Source organism: Crocuta crocuta, unplaced genomic scaffold (assembly GCF_008692635.1).
Source record: "Crocuta crocuta isolate KB4526 unplaced genomic scaffold, BGI_CrCroc_1.0 scaffold113, whole genome shotgun sequence".
NCBI classification, from domain to species: Eukaryota; Metazoa; Chordata; class Mammalia; order Carnivora; family Hyaenidae; genus Crocuta; species Crocuta crocuta.
The window spans coordinates 2,339,903-2,359,662 of NW_027530368.1; the positions used below are offsets into that span (position 1 = coordinate 2,339,903).

The 19,760-nt window shown below is 47.1% G+C and overlaps 1 protein-coding gene and 1 pseudogene across 3 annotated transcripts in view; both read left to right on the forward strand.

The window, feature by feature from the left end:
• Positions 1-3,704: 3,704 nt before the first annotated feature.
• Positions 3,705-3,833, forward strand: LOC144233531 (U4 spliceosomal RNA; annotated as a pseudogene).
• An 8,114-nt stretch (positions 3,834-11,947) lies between these two features.
• RAB11FIP5 (RAB11 family interacting protein 5) overlaps positions 11,948-19,760 on the forward strand; it is a 37,096-nt gene continuing 29,283 nt past the window's right edge. For all 3 annotated transcript variants that reach the window (XM_077766288.1, XM_077766289.1, XM_077766290.1), the window contains exon 1: positions 11,948-12,390. In XM_077766288.1, the coding sequence (XP_077622414.1) occupies positions 11,960-12,390 (431 nt within the window). In that variant the 5' untranslated portion in view covers positions 11,948-11,959. The remainder of the gene's footprint in view (positions 12,391-19,760) is intronic.

Sequence of the window (19,760 nt, forward strand, 5' to 3'; positions counted from 1 at the left end):
TGAAACTGTTTAAAAAAAAAATGAATCATAGGTTCAGGGACCCGAGTATTGGGGAAATTGAGGGATATTTTGTTCTAGCCCGAGGAAAATCTGTGATAGGCTCACATCTGAGGGCTATATCCAACTACATACCCGTGATGGGCTGACTAATGGCTCCAAAGATATTCAGGTCCTAATCCCTGGAACCTGTGAGTATAATCTCAAATGGCAAAAGGGATTTTGCAGATGTGATTAAGTTAAGGGGGGGTCTTGAAATGGGAAGGTTATTCTGGATTATCCAGATAGGTAGGCCCTCCATTTAATCACAAGTGCCCTTTTAAGTAGAAGATAGCAGGTGATTTGACAGTGATAAGAGATGAGGATGTGGACGCAAGGGGTGGAGGAAGGGGTCAGGAGCCACAGAACAGAAGCAAGGAAGTGGACTCTCCCCTAGAGCCTCCAAAAGGAATGCAGACCTGGTGACCCCCTGACTTTAGCCCAGTAAAACTGATGGCAGACTTCTGGCCTCCAGAGCAGTAAGGAGGTACATTTGTGCTGCTTCAGGTCACCAGTTTGTGCTAATCTGTGACAGTGCCATAGGAAATGAATATAATATCTGACCTCAAGCAGAATTGGTATGTACTTTCTAAATTTTGAATTAGTGACAAATACATAAAAGCTTGTAAATTTCACATTATAATCTGGACTTATGTTTTTTTTTTTTTAATGGGAAAATTAGGCAGCGTAGATCTTCCCCATCAACATAATAATAATTGCCTGGAACCAAGTCATGCTCCATCAGCTTCGTGGTCTTCCTGTGGCCTGTTTATTTTTTATGTATGCCTGCCTCCTGTAGGCATATAGGAGTTTGTGTCTCCTACTTCACTTTATTTACTTATTTATTTTAGAGACAGTGTGTGTGTGTGTGTGTGTGTGTGTGTGTGTGTGTGTGAGCAGGGGAAAAGGGCAGAGGGAGAGAGAGAATATTAAGTAGGCTCCATGCTCAGTGCAGAGTGTGGTATAAGGCTCCCTCTCACAACTGTGAGATCATGGCCAGCGCCCAAATCAAGAGTCAGAGGCTTAACCCACTGAGCCACCCAGCCGCCTCGCGTCTCCTACTTTAGAATGGTTACTGGGGAGCCTGGGTGGCTGTCAGTTAAGTGTCTGACTGGCTGAGGTCATGATCTTGCGGTTTATGAGTTTGAGCCCCACCTGGGGCTCTGTGCTAAGATCTGTGTGACAGCTCAGAGCTCGGAGCCTGCTTCAGATTCTCTGTTTTCTTCTCTGTCTGCCTCTGCCCCACTCGCACTGTCTCTCTCCCTCTCTCAAAAATAAAAATAAGCATTAAAAAGTTAATACAGAATGGTTACTGTAGCTTTCTGCATCTGAAGACGTGGCCCTGAATGTGGCATCTTCCTCACTAGCATGGATTATAACTATCTTCTTTTTGAGAAGGTCAAGGAGGAATGAGGGGTCACTTATAAAGCAGTCTAATTGGTTCATCCTGTGTCAGGTAAGGCATCTGCTGAGCAAAAAGCTCTTGCTTGTGTTATCAGAGGGATTCAGTTTGTCTCTCAAGCTCCTGGCCTTTCTAGGATATTTGGGGGCAGGGAGTCTCTCACATTCACACTTTGCTTGTTTTTTCCACTTTACCATGTTCTGATCCATTACCTCCTGGGGTTCCAGGACCACTACCTTCTCTTGAAAGGTGCTGTTAGCATCTTGGAGGTCTCAGAAAGGAGGCAGGAGGGGCCATTGGGAAAGTCATCCTGGAGTGTGAGATGTGAACACAGACTGCGCCGTGATTTGCTTCAGCACAGGTGAAAGGTCGGCATACTTCACTGAAATCTTGGGGTGAGCTACGAGGCACAAAAAAGAAATCTTCAGAGTAAGTATCAGAAAATGCTCTAGCTCTAGTATTCAAGGTCAAGTATACCTCAGCTCCTTTCTGGACACTCCCTCTCTCCTATCCCTCAACTCTCTTCACCCTCAAGCCTGGGCTCCCACAGATGCCAAGGTTGGTCTTTCCACACTCTGACCTGTCCCTTTGTGGAAGGGCTCACAGCTTTCCAGACACTCACTCACTTGCCATCCCCTGCCCCCTGCTGCTACTGGAGGACACCACTGCTCTGGCCAGTGCACCTCCCAGTGTCTGGATTCTTCCGTCTGGATGGTAGCCTGTGCACAGCCTCATGAAACAGCTTCATGGAAGCGTTTGAGCACTGCCCGTGGACGCCTCTCAGTGGTCTCCATTCTCAACAGGAAATTCGCCTCAGGTCCTTTTGGCTACCTTCCTGGCTCTCCTCCCAATTTCCTGCGGGTAATGGCTTTGACCAGGGTATACTCACCCCCTTGCCCAAAACAGGACTGCAGAGACTGCCCTGTCTGCATATTATTTATTAAAAAGAAATATTTTCCTCACCCATAAATAGGTTTGCATTGCCCTTAGTAGAAAATTCCAGGTCTTTAAAGTGGCCCATAGATCCTGGATGGGTAGCTTCTGCCTTTGCCTCTTGCCATTCCACTCAGTGCTCAGGCCACACCAGCCTTAATACTCATGACGGCATAAATCTCCCAGCTATTTCCTATCTTGGGCCTTTGTACAAACGCTTTCCTCTTTATGCAAACTGTTCTGGGCTTCTTTTCCACTCCTCACCTTTCTCTGGTGTTGCCTAATGTAATTTCCTCAGGGAAACCTTCCCTGACCTCCCAGCTGGAAGGAAGTTCTCCCATCTATAACCCCTGTAGAACTATATCCCCTGTAGAACTATAATACAGACAGCTGTAATCCTTCGCTCTCCCTCACAGCACTTACTGTCACTTGCATTTTTGTATTTTTGGGGTTTTGTGTTTACTGTCTCCCTCACGAGTTTCTCTTCTCATGGGAGGAGCTTCTGAGAGGCTGTGTCTGTCTGTCCCACATTTGTTGAATCAATAAATGAATGAAAGGGAACCATTTACAAAGACACTCTCAACCCCACCATCCCCAACAATTTAAAATATGCAGAGCTTCTCACCGTTTTGAATCTTTGTATTTAAAATAAGATACTGGATGTACCTTTATAATTTGCCTAATCAAAAGGCCCAAGGCTTAAGTGTTTTTCTCAAAATAAATGTGAAGTCAACAAAGCTGATGTCTAGGAACGCAAATTCTCATGCATGGAGACCATAGCTGCTTCCGGATGGGAAGGTCCGAATCCTCTGGGATGCTGAGGCGATGGTCTCTGCGGAGGAAAGCTTTCCTCATCATGGCCCAGCATGGGGAGGCTGGCTCTGAGAGGGGGGAAGCCAAGCCCCAAGCTCCCCTTTCCTCAGCAGCCCACACAGCTCCTGGCCCTCTCTGACTGCTATGACCTCTTCATTCTGTTAATGGAAATTTAGGCTCCATCCCAAGTGGTTTGCTGTTTTAAATCCTCTGGAAATGAACATCCTTCTACAAAGATCTTTGAACACTTGTGTGAAGATTTCCACAGGGTAAACTCGTAGAAATGGAATCGCCAGATTAAAGGGTTGACCCATTTAAAATTGTTGATATATCCTGCTGAACTGATCTTCAAAAAGGCTGTGCCAGTTCATATTCGCACCAAGGGTGTCCCTTTGCCCCCCACCTGGATATCACTGCTGTGCTAATTTGCAATTTTAAACTCCTAGTGAGGTTAAGCATTTTTTCATGTTTAATTGCCCTTTGTATTCCCTGTGAACTGTTTATTCAAATTCTTTGAGCAAGCTTTGCACAGTGGCAGTATCGTAGCCAATGAGGTTTATCCGAAGCACGAGTATTGCTAATCGAAAACTTTTCCCAAATTCTTTGAGCAGTTCAGGTAGAGCCCAAATATAAAAAATATACTCCTATATTTTATTCTATGCATGAGTGGGGGAAAGGACCAGAGGGAGAGAGAATCTTAAGCAGGCTCCACGCTCAGTGTGGAGTTCCATGGGGACTTGATCCCACGACCCTGGGATCATGACCTGAGCTGAAATCAAGAGTTGGATGTTCTACTGACTGAGCCACCCAGGTGCCCTATTATTATTATTTTTCAGTTTGTTTGTTTGTTTATAAGTGATCTCTACACCAAATGTGGGGCTTGAACTCACAACTTGAGATCAAGAGAGTCGCGTACTCTCCAGACTGAGCCAGTCAGGTAGCCCTATTACTGTTCTTTTTTAAAGATGGAAGTTAAAGTTGTCCTTTCCCTACATATTTGAAATACTGTCTTTAACATAGATTAAATTCTTATGCAAGTGTAAGACTGTTTCCAGACTCCATTCTCTTCCTGCTGACTATTTGCCTAACTCTGTCTTCACCCCTCATTGGTTGAATCATTGCAGCGTTGCAACACATACCTGGTGCCTAGTAGGCACTCAGCAAATATTTGTTACCTTATATTCTACTCTTTCGAATATACTTGAGAATCAGTAATGTCAAGTTACTTTAAAACCCACTGAGATGTGCATTTCCCAAACTCCTTGAGCAACTTTATTTTAGGTGTATCTTTTATTGATATCATAGTTTTGCATTTTGAAGCCATATCTGAAAGTATTTTCTTTGAGTTGGCAAGTTTCCACCATTCAGTTATTGTTATACAGATTGATAGATTTGCTCTTGTCATCTTTTATAATTTCAGATTGTTTTTAAATATTCCCTTGCTGCTTTCCATCATTTGCTTCCTGGTCTATTGTCTTCACTGTTTTTCCCCACCCCCAGCAATTTGAAAATTGTTTAACTTTTAAATATTAATCTTCATCTTTTTACTTTTAAATAAATATCCTACAGCCTGTATTACTGCAAAGTCACTCCTTAGAAACCAAGAGAGCAAGCAGACAAAAAATATAGTAAAGATCTAAAAACACAACTAATATATTTAATGCATTAGACATAATAGAACTCTACACCCAAGAAAGAATTCATATTCTTTTTGAGCATAGGAAGAGCATTTGCATTGGCCATAAAAGGAGGTATAATAAATTTCATGGAATAAATAACACACAGATCATGTCATCTGCCCACAATACACTAAAAGTATAAATTAATAACAAAGATATGGCTTAAAAGCACATGCCTCTTGCAATTTTGCTTGCTCCACTGTCCCCTCAGAACTCTTCCACCTGCCCCTCCCTCCTGCGTTACTAGATGGCTCTGGGAAACTTGAAACCCTCACTCTACACAGCAGTTCAGGTTCAGTTCTCCTCAAAAACTCAGCTTCCAGACCAACTTTCTTCATCTGGAACTCCTCCGGTATCCAGCAAAAACAAATGTCGTCTTCTGATTTACCAGGCAGGATCTGCCTTCCTAAGCATCTGACTTGGGCTCAGGTCGTGATCTCATGGTTCCTGAGTTCAAGCCCTGCATCAGAGGGAGCCCTCTTCAGATCATCTGTCCCCCTCACTCTCTGCCCTTCCTCCCGCTCTCAAAAATAAACATTAAAAAAATCATTATGAAGTCATGGGTTTNATTAAAAATATTAAATATATTTCAATCCATTGGTTATTATCCTTGGCCATGCTCTATCTGTTGCATCTTTGGCCGGTGGAAGCCTCTCAAGTTGGCTTCTGAGTCCTTTCTGACAATCCTAGTTAAGTCTTTGATGGCTTTCTTCCAAAATGGAATCTGGGAAGCAGGCAAGAGGCAGATGCCCTCTGTAGCCTGCAGGCTGGGTGAGAGCACCTCTGCTTAGGCCCATCTTTGAAGAGGAAACACTGTACCTTCTAGGTTTCTAGTTAGGGCCAGAGGGGTTCAGCAAGAGAGAGACTACAGAAGAGGGAGCCGCTGGAGGTAGGGAAATTGATGAGTACAACTTTTGTTTTTAAGTCTATCTTGAGCTAGAGAGAACCAGTGGGGGAGGGGCAGAGAGAGAGAAAGACACAGAATCTGAAGCAGGCTGCAGGCTCTGAGCAGTCAGCACAGAGCCCAATGCAGGGCTTGAACCCAAGGACTGCGAGATCATGACCTGTGCCAAAGTTGGGCACTCAACTGACTAAGCCATCCAGGCACTTCTCATAGTGTTGAATTATAAGAGTTCTTTATATATTCTGGATACCAGTCTCTTATCAGATATGTGATTTACAAATATTTTCTCCCATCCTGCAAGTTGTCTTTTCACTTTCTTANTTGCTCCTTTTAGAGTTGGCTTATCTTTCTATTATTGAATTATAAGAGTTCTTTATATATTCTGGATACCAGTCTCTTATCAGATATGTGATTTACAAATATTTTCTCCCATCCTGCAAGTTGTCTTTTCACTTTCTTAACGGTGTTCTTTGAAGCACAAAAGCTTTCAGCTTTGATGAAGTCTAGTTTATCTATTTTTTCTTTGGTTGCTTGTGCTTTTGTTGTTCTAGCTAAGAAAGCTTTGCCCAACCTAAGGTCATGAAGATTTACTCCCTTTTCTTCTGAGAGTTTTATTGTTTTAGTGCTTCCATTTAGCTTTATAATCTATTTTGAGTTAATTTTTGTGTATGGTATAAGGAAGGGGTACAGTTAATTCTTTTGCACGTGAATGTCTAGCTGTCCCAACACATTTTTTGAAAAGGTTCACTGAATGGTCTTGGCACCTCTGTTGAAAAATCAATTGGCCATAAATATATGGATTTCTTTCCAGACTCTCAATTCTTCCACTGATCTATATGTCCATCCTTATGCCAGTACCATACTGTCCTGATTTGTAGTTAAGTTTTGAAATTGAGAAGTAGGAGTCCCCTAACTTTGTCCTTTTTCAAGATTTATTTGGCTCTTCTGGGTCCCCTCACATTTCCATAAGATTTTTAAGACTGGCTTGTCAATTTCTGCAAAAACAGCAGCTGAGATTTTGTTGGAGAACATTTTGAATCTGCAGGTCAATTTGAGGAGTATTGCCATCTTAACAATATTGTCTCCTATCCAAGAACATGGAACATTTTTCCACTTATTTAGGTCTTTGTTAATTTCTTTCAGTGATCTTTTGTAGTTTCCAGTGTACAAGTTTTACACTTCATTAAATTCATTTCTTAGCATTTTATTTATTTTTAAAGGCTTTTCTAAATGACATTGACCATACCAACTTCTTAAACATTTTTTTAATGTTTATTCATTTTTGAGAGAGAGAGAAATAGAGTGGGAACAGGGGAGGGTCAGAGAGAACGGGAGACACAGAATCCGAAGCAGGCTCCAGGGTCTGATTTGTCAGGACAGAGCCTGATGTAGAGCTCAAACCCATGAACCGCAAGATTATGACCTGAGCCGAAGTCAGGTGCTCGACTGACTAAGCCACCCAGGGAACCCAATATTTTATTTTTTGATGCTTTTACAAATGGAATTGTTTTCTTTCTTTTTTAACGTTTTTATATTTTTGAGAGACAGAGACAGAACACTAATGGGGTGGGCAGAGAGAGAGGGAGACACAGAATCTGAAGTAGGCTCCAAGCTCTGAGCTGGCAGCACAGGGATGGATGCGGGGCTCGAACCCATGAACCCCGAGATCATGACCTGAGCCGAAGTCAGACACTTAACCAACTGAGCCACCCAGGCACCCATTAATGGGATTGTTTTCTTAATTTTATTTTCAATTGTTTATTACTAGTGTGCAGAAATACAATTGATTTTAGTATTTTGATCCTGTATTCTGTAACCTTGCTGAACCCATTTATTAGTTCTAATAGTTTCTTAGTGGATTCCTTAGGATTTTCTATTTATAAGATCATGTAATCTGCAAATGGAGATCATTTTATCCTTCCTTTCCAATGTGGACAGATTTTATTTATTTTTCGTGCCTAATTGCCCTAGCTTGAACCTCCAGCACAATGTTGAATAGAAGTGGAGAGCGGACATCCTTGTCTTACTCCAAATTTTAGGGAGTATATCATGATTTTAAATGGCTATTGTTTGTAATGATGCTAATTTTTCTCATAACAGTTTCTCTTAGTATTCCAAAAGGAATTAGAGCTTACGTGGATGAATACACAGGTGAGAATAGCAATAAAATCTTTGAAAAAAGAAACGAATGAAGATTTGCTCTTCTGTTGTAATAATGCATTAAAAAGGCTATAATAATCAAAACAGAATGGCACCGGCAGCAAGATACAAACCTCAGTGGAATAGAAAACAAAGTTCAGACTCTGTCTACAGTATATATAAGAATGTATATGAGAAAACCAATGGCAAAGGGATAGTGTTTTGCAATAAGTACTGGGAAGTATGGACTGCTGTTGGGGGAGAGGGAGTTAGATTTCCAAACCTTTCATTAAAATAGTATATAGAAGAATTTAAAGATAATGAAAGAAAAAGCCAAACAACTTAAAAGCTGAAAAAAAAATATGAGTGGATATTATGTGATCTGTGAATGTGGAAGAACTTAACCTTGAGACAATGGAAGAAACTCAAGGATTTGACAATATAACCTCTTTGGTCAAACTCGTTTGCAAAATCTATGAAAGACAAAGTGTTATTCTTAATATAGAAAGTGTTACATAAATTAATAAGAAATTAAGACTTCAAAGAAAAATGAGGATAGAAAATTAAAAGAAAAGAAATTAAGACTTCAAAGAAAAATGAGGATAGAAAATTAAAAGAAAAGAAATTAAGACTTCAAAGAAAAATGAGGATAGAAAATTAAAAGAAAAGAAATTAAGACTTCAAAGAAAAATGAGCATAGAAAATAGGCAACTCAGAGAACAGACAACTCAGTAAAAGAGGAAATATAAATGACTAATAACTGAAAAATAAAGTTCAATCTCATTGGCAATCGAAGAAATGCAAATGAAACAAGGAAATACAAACATTTGCTTTCAGCAAAGATTTCTAAGATTGATAACACTTATCATTGTTTAGTGTGTGTTAAGATGGCTCTCTTATTAACCCTTTGAGGTGACTTCTATTATTAGGCTCATTTTATAGATGTGGAAACTGAGATTCAGTGGGGTTTAGTAATTTCCCCAAGCTTACAGTGCTGGTGACTGGTGGCACTAGAATTTGAACCTGGGCTGTGTGACTGACTCTATTATGGTGAGGGGCCTAGAAAACAAATGTGGGAAAGGGGAGGTGAAAAACAGGGGAAATGCAGCCTGAAGAGCCAGGCAAAGAGATTTGAAGTTCCTATGTGGAAGGGTGAATGGGCTTTTATGGTATTGCAGAGAGAAGCAACGAGTGGAAATTACACAAAGGACCATTTTTTTTTTTTTTTTTTTTNAAGAACTATCCCCTAACGGACTAGAGAGGCCCAGGAAGGCATGAGCACACCCGGCCCCCGGGGAGGTAGGGGAATCCAGAGGGGTCCTTAGTCTAACCCTCATGGCAGGTTGCAGGGGATGGGGATGTTGGTGGTCTCATTTTCTAGGTGGTCAAGACCTCTGTGTCTTCAGAGTTTCTGCTCTTTTCTCAGCCACAGATAGTTAAAAGACCCCGCCCCTTCCTCCTAGGGCCAAGTGATCTGTAGGGGAGCCCTGCCGGGCTTCACTGCCCTCCTATACCTGCAGTCCCAGGCCAACAGGAAGCCCGAGCTTGCCAAACTGTGTGGGCCAGGGAGGAGGAAGGAGAGCAGAGTAGTCCATCTGAGTTCTCTTTTGCCCTTTCCTGCAGCCTTGCTGCTCCATGGGGGAGGGGGAGGAGGCAGTCTAGTCGTGTCAGAGAACTAGGAAACAGGTGAAACAGAACCCTTAAAGAAGGGTGACTAATGTATGTTAGTTGCAGTTTGGTAAAGATGTCTTCATTTGCAAAGCCTTCGGGGAATCCATTCTTAAAGTTGGGGCTTCATCCTGAGTGCAACCTTGGTTAAGTCTGTTAACGTTTTTTTATACCTCAATTTCTTCATCTGTAAAATGGGTATGACAACACTTCCTGCTTTATCAACTCCAAATGATGCAGTGCTTACATGACCAACAAGCTAGCATGAGAGCAGAGTGCCACAGGCAGTACTCCCTCAGACCTGTGTTCAGGCCCATTCTCTGCAAGTTTCCAGGTAGGAACTTAGAGAAAATTATCCAAGCTCTCTTTGCTTTAGTTTCTTCATTAGTGAAAATGAGGGTGGCAGTAGCACCTACCTTAAACGGTTGTCTTTGGGGGTAAATGAGATAATACATGTAAACGGTAGAACCAGGACTCCAACGCCCACTCCAAAGTGACACTACAGTTGCCTCACAAGCATAATGAATATAAATCAACAGCAGATGTAGAGAAAAGCTTGGATAGAAACACAACAAATTGTTAACCATGTTTCTTTCTGGATGGGGAGATTATGATCTATTTGTATTTCCCTTATATTTTTCTGTATTTTCCAAGTTATGTTTATAATGAGAAGAAAAGCTGTATATGATTTGTAGATGCCTTGAGATCATCTGTGAGATTTCCACTGTATGAAAATCTTTCACACTATTTTCTCACGCAATCTTCTCAGCAACTGCTTGAAGTAGGCATCATTATCCTCATTTTCTAGATGAGTAAATGAGGCTGATAGAGGTTAGAAAGCTGGTTTAATCTTCAGATCTTATTGCTGTGAAGTGGCAGAGGGCCAAGACCCACAGGCAGATTGGACTGCGTGAAAGATAGGTGCTATCCACAGGGTTGTTGAACCATGGGGCTCAGTGCCCAGGACTTCTCCACCCCAGTCTTCAGAATGCAGGGATAAGGTGGCAGGCTCAGGATCCCGCCTGTGGTGTGTGTGTTCCCATGGATCTCCAGTGCCTGGTGCGCTGGTTCCCTACATCCGTATTGTGGTGGAGGACATGCATGGCCTGCAGAGTTGGGATTTCGGCCTCCTTCTCTCATAGCACAGGAAGTCAAGGGGGTACTTTGGAGAGTCTTCCCAAGAAGAAATACAGGTTTCCACCATAAAAGTATCCAACAGAGGAACTAAAAATAATAGGATAACCACATAAAATTGAGGGAGGGAAGTGGGTGTGAGATACATTATCTGTCACAGAAGGAAGACAATAGATAATGGCCCTGATAAATCCATCTATGTAAGCATTTTATGTAGATAGATGGAGGTACCCACCAAGCTTGAAAACACAAATGGCTAGAAGCGGGCTTTCTTTGGATCCGGTGGTGGAGAGGAAGGGAGTCTTTTGCTTTTCATCATAAACACTTCTGTCCTATTTGATTTTTTTTAGGTGTGTTACATTTTTATGTAAAAATTATGATTTTAAAAAGTACAGGCTGTGGGGTCATCTGTATGGTTTCAAATCCCGTCTTTGCCAGTTATGGATCTTGGGCAGTTTAGCCTCTCTAAGCTGCAATTTTACCTTCTGGAAAATAGGAATAAAACCCATACTCATCCAGAAGGTTGCTCCGAGGATAAAATGAGGTAATGCATATAAAGTACATGGACCAGCACTGGCCGAAATGCAGCATCTATAATTACCAACCATTGTTATTATTATTAATGATAAACCAAGCGTTCAAATCATACGCCTGGGCTTTGCACACAGTAGGCACTTAATGGGTGGAAGTAATTGTTTAAAACTCCCACTAGAGCCTATAATTTCCGTCAACCGGTGACGCAGGAGCTCCAGCTGAAATCTTGATGTCGTTACTTATTCATCACCCTGCTCTCCACCGCAGTGTCCGCTACGGGCGGGCCCAGCGCTCTGGCCTTCCGCGGCGCGGTCTCGTCTCATCAATGGGTCCCTGAAGCGCGCGGAGGTCGCAAGCCACGGCAGATCACAGGCTTCCAGCTCGCTGTTGCGGGCCGGTCACTTGCCAGAGCAGGACTCCCTTCTGGTTTCACGCAGCATCTTCCCTGGCAGGGTTGGGCTGGAGGAGGGTGGAGCGCGGCTCGAGATGAAGGGGGCAGCGGGGTCCCGCCCCACCCCCACTTGCCCGCGCCAAGGGGATGGCCATTCTAGGAGGGGCGGGCCGGGGCAGTTGTAGGGCAGGGCTTTCGGAGCAGGGACATCTTGAAGAAAGATTTAGGATTGGCCGGCAGACGCAGAGCGGGCTTTTCATACCGGGCAGAGGGTGCCGCGTTCCCGCAAGCGAGGCGGGGTTCCGCGGGNCGTCTCCTGCCCCGCCATGGCCCTGGTGCGGGGCGCCGAGCCGGCGGCGGGGCCCTCCCGCTGGCTACCCACGCACGTCCAGGTGACTGTGCTCCGGGCCCGTGGGCTGCGGGGCAAGAGCTCGGGCGCGGGCAGCACCAGCGACGCGTACACGGTGATCCAGGTGGGCCGTGAGAAGTACAGCACGTCGGTGGTGGAGAAGACGCCGGGATGCCCGGAGTGGCGCGAGGAGTGCTCCTTCGAGCTGCCGCCCGGTGCCCTGGACGGCCTGTTGCGGGCGCAGGAGGCCGACGCGGGCCCGGCGCCCTGGGCCGCGGGCTCCGCTGCCGCCTGCGAGCTGGTGCTCACCACCATGCACCGCTCGCTCATCGGCGTCGACAAGTTCCTGGGCCAGGCCACGGTGGCGCTGGACGAGGTCTTCGGCGCAGGCCGCGCCCAGCACACGCAGTGAGTGAGGACACTGGGGTGTCCTTGGGTAGCCTAGGGGGAGGTATGATTGGTGGCGTAGCTTTAGGAGTAGATTGCCCAGTAAAGTTCGGAGTGGGATGCAGAGGCCTTTGGCCTATGGTAGCCTCAAGAAGGAAAATCTTGGGGCCATTCTTAGGGCCTCTGGGCCTGTCTCCCTTTCCTGGAAGGGGAGGGGCACTGTAGGCTCCTGCCCCAAGCCAGGCCCGCAGGGTAGTAGAGAGGCCCACTGCCTCACCCTGTCGGGGAAGGAAGGTGTGTTCTACTCGAGGGCTAGATTGCCCCGATATGCCCCACCAAATCTGGAGACTGCAGAGGGCATCTGCTTCTTGCCTGGTATTTGGATGGCCTCTGCAGCCTAGAGACAGATGCCTCTGGAACCCTGCCCCTCTGTGTCCCTGTTCTGAAAACAGGAGAACCTTCTAATTAAAGGAAGAAAACCCTTCAGGCAGCCTTCAAGTGTCCTGCCTGTCCTGCTTGAGGTGAAGGCAGCGTCATGGTTAATGCACAGCAAGAGATAATCTCCCAGCCATTTCCACCTAGAAGGGCCTGTGTGTTTTTTAATCATTTATTTTTGGCAGTGTTTAACCTTCCCAGTGTTAAGATCAAGGCTTCAGACTTGGAGCCCCATTTCCTGTTTGGACGTGGGCAGGATCTGAAAGCCAGTCCCAGGGCTGACCACCTGCTGTGGATCATTCAAGGGGTTAACTGGGGTGACACCTCCCCTGGACCCAGTGGGCCCTAGATGAGGAGGGTAAAGGGATGGGGGCAGGGTTATGCCCTGGGTGGGGACGGGTGCTGAAGAGGTTTGCCCACCTGGAATGGCCTCTAACGGAGTAAATCTAGCTTGTTGGAGGAGAAGGATGAGCCTGGTGCAGACCCACCTGAGAGCAGGATTTGGTTAGAAAGGATCTGACCTTGAATGTTTTTCAAAACATGTATGGGAAACGGCCTTCGTGGCTCTGTGGCCCGGGGTGGGAAGCTGGTTAGCATAGGGCAGGTTCAGGGCAGGGCTGTGGCCTGGCTCCATCTCCCCCTCCCCTGGCCTTGTCTTCTCCTTTTCTCATGAGTTGCTGCTGTTTGGTTGCTGGGTGTGGAATCATGTGGTATAGTTTGGCCCTTATTTTGTTTTTTTCCTCCCCTTTTCTGTCCTCTCCTTCCTTTCTGGCTGAGGGAGGCCATGGGGGTGGGGTAGAAAGCTCTCCTCTGGATCTTTGCCCTTTCTTTTCCTGAAGAGGCTTCTGTCCCCAAATTCATTCAACCCCTTTCTTTCCTGGTCCTTCAGCCTCCACTGCTGAGCTAATCTGACCAGACTGGTACATGCCACCCCTGGTGTACAGGGGGAGACAGAAAGTCTCTAGGCTTGTGGGGAGAGGCCTCGGTGAAGTCAGTGACTTGGGGTGAGGGGGAGCTTTGATTTTTTTCAATTTCTGCTCTTGATTTCTTCTTGGTCTTTGGTTCTTCCTGAGCTGTGTGTGCTTGTAGGCCCAGGTGGGCCTGTTTGCAGCCAAGGACAGTCCCTCTTGGTGAATTTGACTTGCTACCCCTTGATCTGAATGGGAGCCTTATTTATTTTATAGAAGTCATCTTTCTCACCATGATCTTTCCACACCTACCGGCTGCTTTTCCTCTGTTGGCGCTGACCTGGGTTATTTATAGAAACTGAAGGGGGCAGAAAGGAGAGGGGCCCTCCTGGTGGGCCGAGGAAAAGTCTGTGGAATCTGTCTGATCTTTCAGTACACTGGACCTAATAGCATGCCTGACAGGGGGCGAGGGCTGCTGCTCCCAACTCCCGCCTCTGACCCGTCCCCACCTCCCACCTCTGACTTTAATGGCTACTCCTGGTGGCATTTCCTGGGAGCACCCTGGAGTGAGCTGCTACAACAGTGAGTCTGCACATTTCCCAGTGGGGAGAGGACAAGATGGAGAGGACCAGGATGTAGCCCGTCAGCTTAGGATAATGGTGGAAAAGAACAGTATCCACTCTAACTCCAGGAGCCAGTTGTCGTGGTCTCGGGGAAGGTCGATAGCAGCTCTGTGTCACCAAGACAGAACCTGACTGGGGAAGGGCAGCCTCATGGTTATAAGGATGGGACTGTGGAGTTGCAAGAAACAGATTCTAGTCTCAAACTTGCCACCTTGTGGCAAGTCGAATAAACTCTTGGTGCCTCAGTGTTCTCATCTGTCCAATGGGGCTAATGTTATAAGATTGATGTAAGGCATGAAATGAGAATGCAGTTAAAGCATCTAGACGTGGTTGCTGGACAGTGAACAGCAATGATAGTGCAGGGAGGTTAGATAGTGGAGTGGAATGTGGTAACAGTGTCTGGGGGATGTCCCTGCCCTGGAAAAAACTTTCTCATGTGATGGGGGGAGACAATACAGACCTTAGAAGAGCCTGAGCCTGGAAAAACCCTAGGACCATAAGTGACAGAGTACATCTGGGAGTATGAGAGTGCCTGATGACATAGGGTGACCCCTTGCAGTCCTTTGTTCTCTTTGCTGCTACAGGCTTGAGGCCCCTTGCAGTGCTGAAGCCCGGCTCAGATCAGCTTGTAGCCCTCGCCAGCAGCCTGGGCTGGGGCCACCCCTGCCCTGTAGGGGAGGCTGGAAAGCCCAGTGTTTAAGAGCCTGGAGACTGGGGTTTCACTCCCAGTTCTGTGACTTACTAGCAGGCAAGGTTCTTAACCCGTTTCTTCATTTCTACAAAGGTCACAATAATAATTATCAGATCGCAGGATTAAATAAGACAGTGTCTGTAAAAGCATTGGTATAGTCCCAGACCTAGAGCAGGGCTTCAAAGGATGGGTGTTGTGGTTACTCTGAGGACACTGCTTTATGGGATGATGGTGAATGGGACATGGTGCCTTCATGGCCCCTGAAGTTCCTTTGCCAAAGGGTGCTCTTTGAGGTGAGGGATTTCACTGGAGGCTTCCAAATAATTGAAGAGGAAGTTCTCAAAACATAATTTAATGTAGTACAGGAGGAAACTGATTATAACCCTCTCCCCTCAGTAAAGCCCTACATGCATCATCATGAGTCTGGAAATCCTGAGATGTTTCTCCACTATTTCCTCTCTGGGATTTATCTCTGTACCCTTCTTAGTACTCTCCAGTGGGTGCTGTGTGTGGAGTAAAACAGTCCCTGCTGTAAAGAACCCCCCCCCCCCCCCCNTGGGCCTATTAGATTGATGGTTAGAGCCTGGCCCCTTGGGAAGGCTGAATCTGGGCTTAATTTGGGTCGGGATCGATTTGGTTTTTTTTCATCCCAAAGAACAACACTGTTGGGACCGTGGATAGGCTGCTAACTGTGGTGCCCTGACAGGTTCTGTTGACTCTGGTCAGACCTGTGCCCCTGATTTTATGGAGGGCCTCGTGGAGGCCTGTGGCCCAGGACCATGTGGGTTTGAGACTACAGTATTCTGGAGGCCTGAGATCCCCTTCTGAGTGGTGGGTTGGGGGGCACTGGGAGATGCACTTGAGGGAAAATGCAGCCTGCTGGCCGAAGGTTGGGCTGGTGTTTTAGGGCTTCCATTCGTCTCTTGGCCTCCAGACAGCCTGTGCATTCCTGTGCACTTGACCTCGCGGCCTTCTCTCCCCTGGTTTCCAGACGTGACTGCTCCTCAGGAAGTAGCTGAGGCCACGAGGGTCCTTGGGTTGGGCTCCTGCTCTAACCCCAGACCTGTGGGGCTGCTGGGGAAGTCTGCTTTGGCTGTGGGGGGTGGAGGGGTAGGCTCTGGCTCCCACTCCCTTAGTTATGGGTAGTTTTTATTTGGGGTTGCCTGAGCAGCAGTGGCCGGGCAGAGGGGAGGGGTAGGAAGTGACTCCTCTGTCAGACTGGGCGGCTCCTGGCTGGCACAGCAGCTTCCCCTTCCCTCTGCATCTGGCCCTGGGCGGGGACCCCGTCTCTGCCCTGTTCTCCTCTCTGAAGCCAGCCAGGGACAGGCATAACTCAGCAGATCCTCCATGCCAGGCATCCGCAAGAGCTGTCCCTTTCCTCTGATGGGGGCTGCCGGCTGAACTTGTTATTGCTGCTTCCCTGGTGCTGTGACGCTCTTGCTGAAGCTAAATGACTAGTGTGGCCTTGTCCAGATGTTTCCCTGCCCTTCCCACCCTGTGCCGCGACAGATCATTAACACAATGACAGGAGCCCTCTGGGCTGTCTGCGAATCAGTACTCTATTTTTTTCCTTGTACAGGGCCAGTCCTCTTCAAAATCATCTAGTCATGAAGAAGCTTTGGCCTTTGTCACAGCCAAGTGATAAAAATAAGTCTACAGTGTGGGTCCTTTGTACACCTGGCTGTGCTGCCAAGAAAGGGTCTGATGGCTTTGCTCTTGGTGTGCTGGCCAAGGACCCCTTAGGTTATTTCTTCCCTCAGGAAGGATGGCGGCCAGTGAGGAGAGCTGGGCTTGGCAGGTCCGGCTGAGGCCTGGGTGTGGGGCTGGGCCCAGGCCTCTCCTTAGTGAAGAGCAAGCCAGCAGGGACTCTGCAGGGTCCCTTCCCAGGAGGCAGCACTTCTGAGGAGCTGCGCAGGGGAGGGGCTTTGTCACAGGCCTCCTCGACCTTCAGCTGACCCAGGGGTTGGGGGGGGGTGTGGTGGGGAGGGGAAGCACAGCACTTAATCATGGGATTGCAATGTCAGAGCTAGAAGAGTGCTTAGATGGGGGGACTGAGGCCTGGGAGGGGAGTGACATGCGCTCAGCTACTCAGCAGCCAGTGGCGGTTAGGCCCTGGCAGCCCGCATAGCTGTAGGATTCCGGGCAAGGAAAGAGGGCATTTGGGGCCCTGTGTGCATCCCAGGGGGACATTGCTGCTGTGATAGGGGCGGGGGCCTTGGGGCTTCCCTGTGGGCCTGGAGGGGCAGTCATCCACACGCTTTTCTGGAGTGCCTAGACAGAGGCCGAGAGGGGCCACTGGGTAGGGTGGGGGGTTCCGAGGAAGGGAGGGCACGGATATCTCCGCCTGAATGCCGGGAAGGCATAGCTTTGTTAGGAGAATGAACCCCACATTTTTGGAGGAAGGGCCACAGGCAAGTGCTTTCAGGCCTTGCCAGGGAGCACTGGAGATGGTCCGAGCTTACGGAACTGCTGGGCTCAGCTATGGTCAGGGACACCTCCTTGAGGAAGAGACATACACTGAGGATCTGTGAGGCCCACCCTGGCGGCATGTAGCAGTCTGTTTTGGGGGGCTGTTATTGCCTTGTTAGTGAGGCATATCATCTCTTAAGCCATTTCTCTGTGCTGCCACTGTCCTGTGGACTTGACTTACTGTAGCTCACAGGAACCCCTTGAGGTGTAGGTACTGTTACTGTGTTTCACAGATGGAGAAACTGAGGCACAGAGAGGTGAAGTGACTTTTTCTTTTCTTTTTTTTTTGCTTTAAAATAATTTTTTTAATGTTTAGTTTTGAGAGAGAAAGTTCACGAGCTCTCACGAGCTCTCACGAACGGGGGATGGGCAGAGAGAGAGAGAGGGAGACAGGATTTGAAGACTTCTCTGACAGCCCAATGCAGGGCTTGAACCGATGAACCGTGAGATCACGACCTGAGCCAAAGTTGGAGGCTTAGCCAACTAAGCCACCCAGGCGACCTGAAGTGACTTTTCTAAAGCCACACATCTATGGGAGGGTCAGGATTTGGACCCGGGCACCCTAGCTTCAGAGTCTGTGCTCTTTATCACCCCTCTATACTGCCCACCTCAGTTTCCCCCCTTATCTTGCATGATTTAGTTCTGCGTGGGACCAGGGCTCGCCGCTGCCCTCCTGAAGGTTCCTTCCTCCTCCGCAGGGCCTCCTGGTGGTTAGCCCCGGGGGTCTGTAAGCATGGACTGCTCCTCTTGTGTGAGGCCTTGGCTGATTGGGACATGTGTGATCTGTGGCTCCAAATATAGTCACGTCTGTCTCGGGCTGGAGGTGTTGTGTGGGACTTGGGGAGGGAGGATATCAGCGCCACCGGAGTGTCTCTGGAGCGTGGGGGAGGCCTGGGAAGCTCTGCCTTGGCCCCGGTCACCCGACTCTGGAGAGATTTGCTGCCATTAGCTTGTGCAGCAGAGCAGAGCTTGGGAGCATCACCAGATAGACTTCCTGACCTTTCTCAAGAATCATGTGCTGTTTTGCTGCGACAGAACCCTCTGAGCCATTCAGTGCTTACAGTGACGCAGTCATTTGCCTTTTTTTTTTTTTTTTTTTTTGTTCAGTATCTAGGAAGCAATTACTAGGCAACCACTGTGCCTAGGTCAGGGCTTTGGAGAAAACAAGAGAAAGAAATGTATAGCCCTTTCCCTAGAAGGGCAAAAATGTGTTTGCGACAAGACTTACCCAGGAAGGATAACTAACCCACAAAGCAGTGTTCACACGTGTGAGAGAAGGAGAGGGTCAGGAGAGGGGTGAATTCAGCAGGGTTGGAGTGAGCAGGGTGGGCTTCCTGGAATGATAGCTGAGGCTGTGATGGACGCTGGGTGAATTTCAGGGAGGGAGACTGCCCCTCTAGAAGGGAAAGTGAGTGTTCTAGGGCTGGGCCAGGAGATGGAGTGGAGGGGAGCCAGTCTTCGTTTCCTCTGTGCCTCTCTCAGCAAAACAGCTTGACTTTATTTATGTATTATTATTTTAATATAGTGGTAGTATTTAACATTTTGTTTTATTTTTTTTAAAGTTTATTTATTTTGAGAGAGAGAGAGAGTACGCATGTTCCTGCAGATGAGGGGCAGAGAGAGAGAGAGAGAGAGAGAAAGAGAATCCCAAGTGGGCTCCATGCTGTGCTTGACATGGGGCTCCATCTCACAAATCATGACCTGAACTGAAATCAGCAGTTGATGCTTAACTGACTGAGCCACCCAGATGCCCCACTATTATTATTATTTTTTTTTGAGTAGTTTACCTGCTTCAAATTCTAAAGGTACAGGGCGCCTGGGTGGCTTAGTTGGTTAAGCGTCCGACTTTTGCTTAGGTCATGATCTCGCGGTTTGTGGGTTCAAGCCCCGCGTCGGGCTCTGTGCTGATTGCCAGCTCACAGCCTGGAGCCTGTTTGAGTCTGTATCTCCCTCTCTCTCTGACCCTCCCCTGCTCACACTGTCTCTCTCTCTCTCCTAGAAATATATAAAAATATTTTTAAAAAAAGTACAGAAGGTATGCAATGAAAAAATCTCCCTTGCTCTGACCTTGAATCATCTGGCTTCTGTCTTCAGAGGCACCAGTATTACCAGTTCTTGGGTAAACTTCCAGAGTTATTCTATGCATTTAACGTTTGCACGAATACAGCATTCTCCACTCACAGGTTTTACCTGTGCTCAGCCTGACTGTCCCCCACAGGGGGTTTATGTGTTGTCTCTACCTATTGTGAGTCTGAACCGGGACTC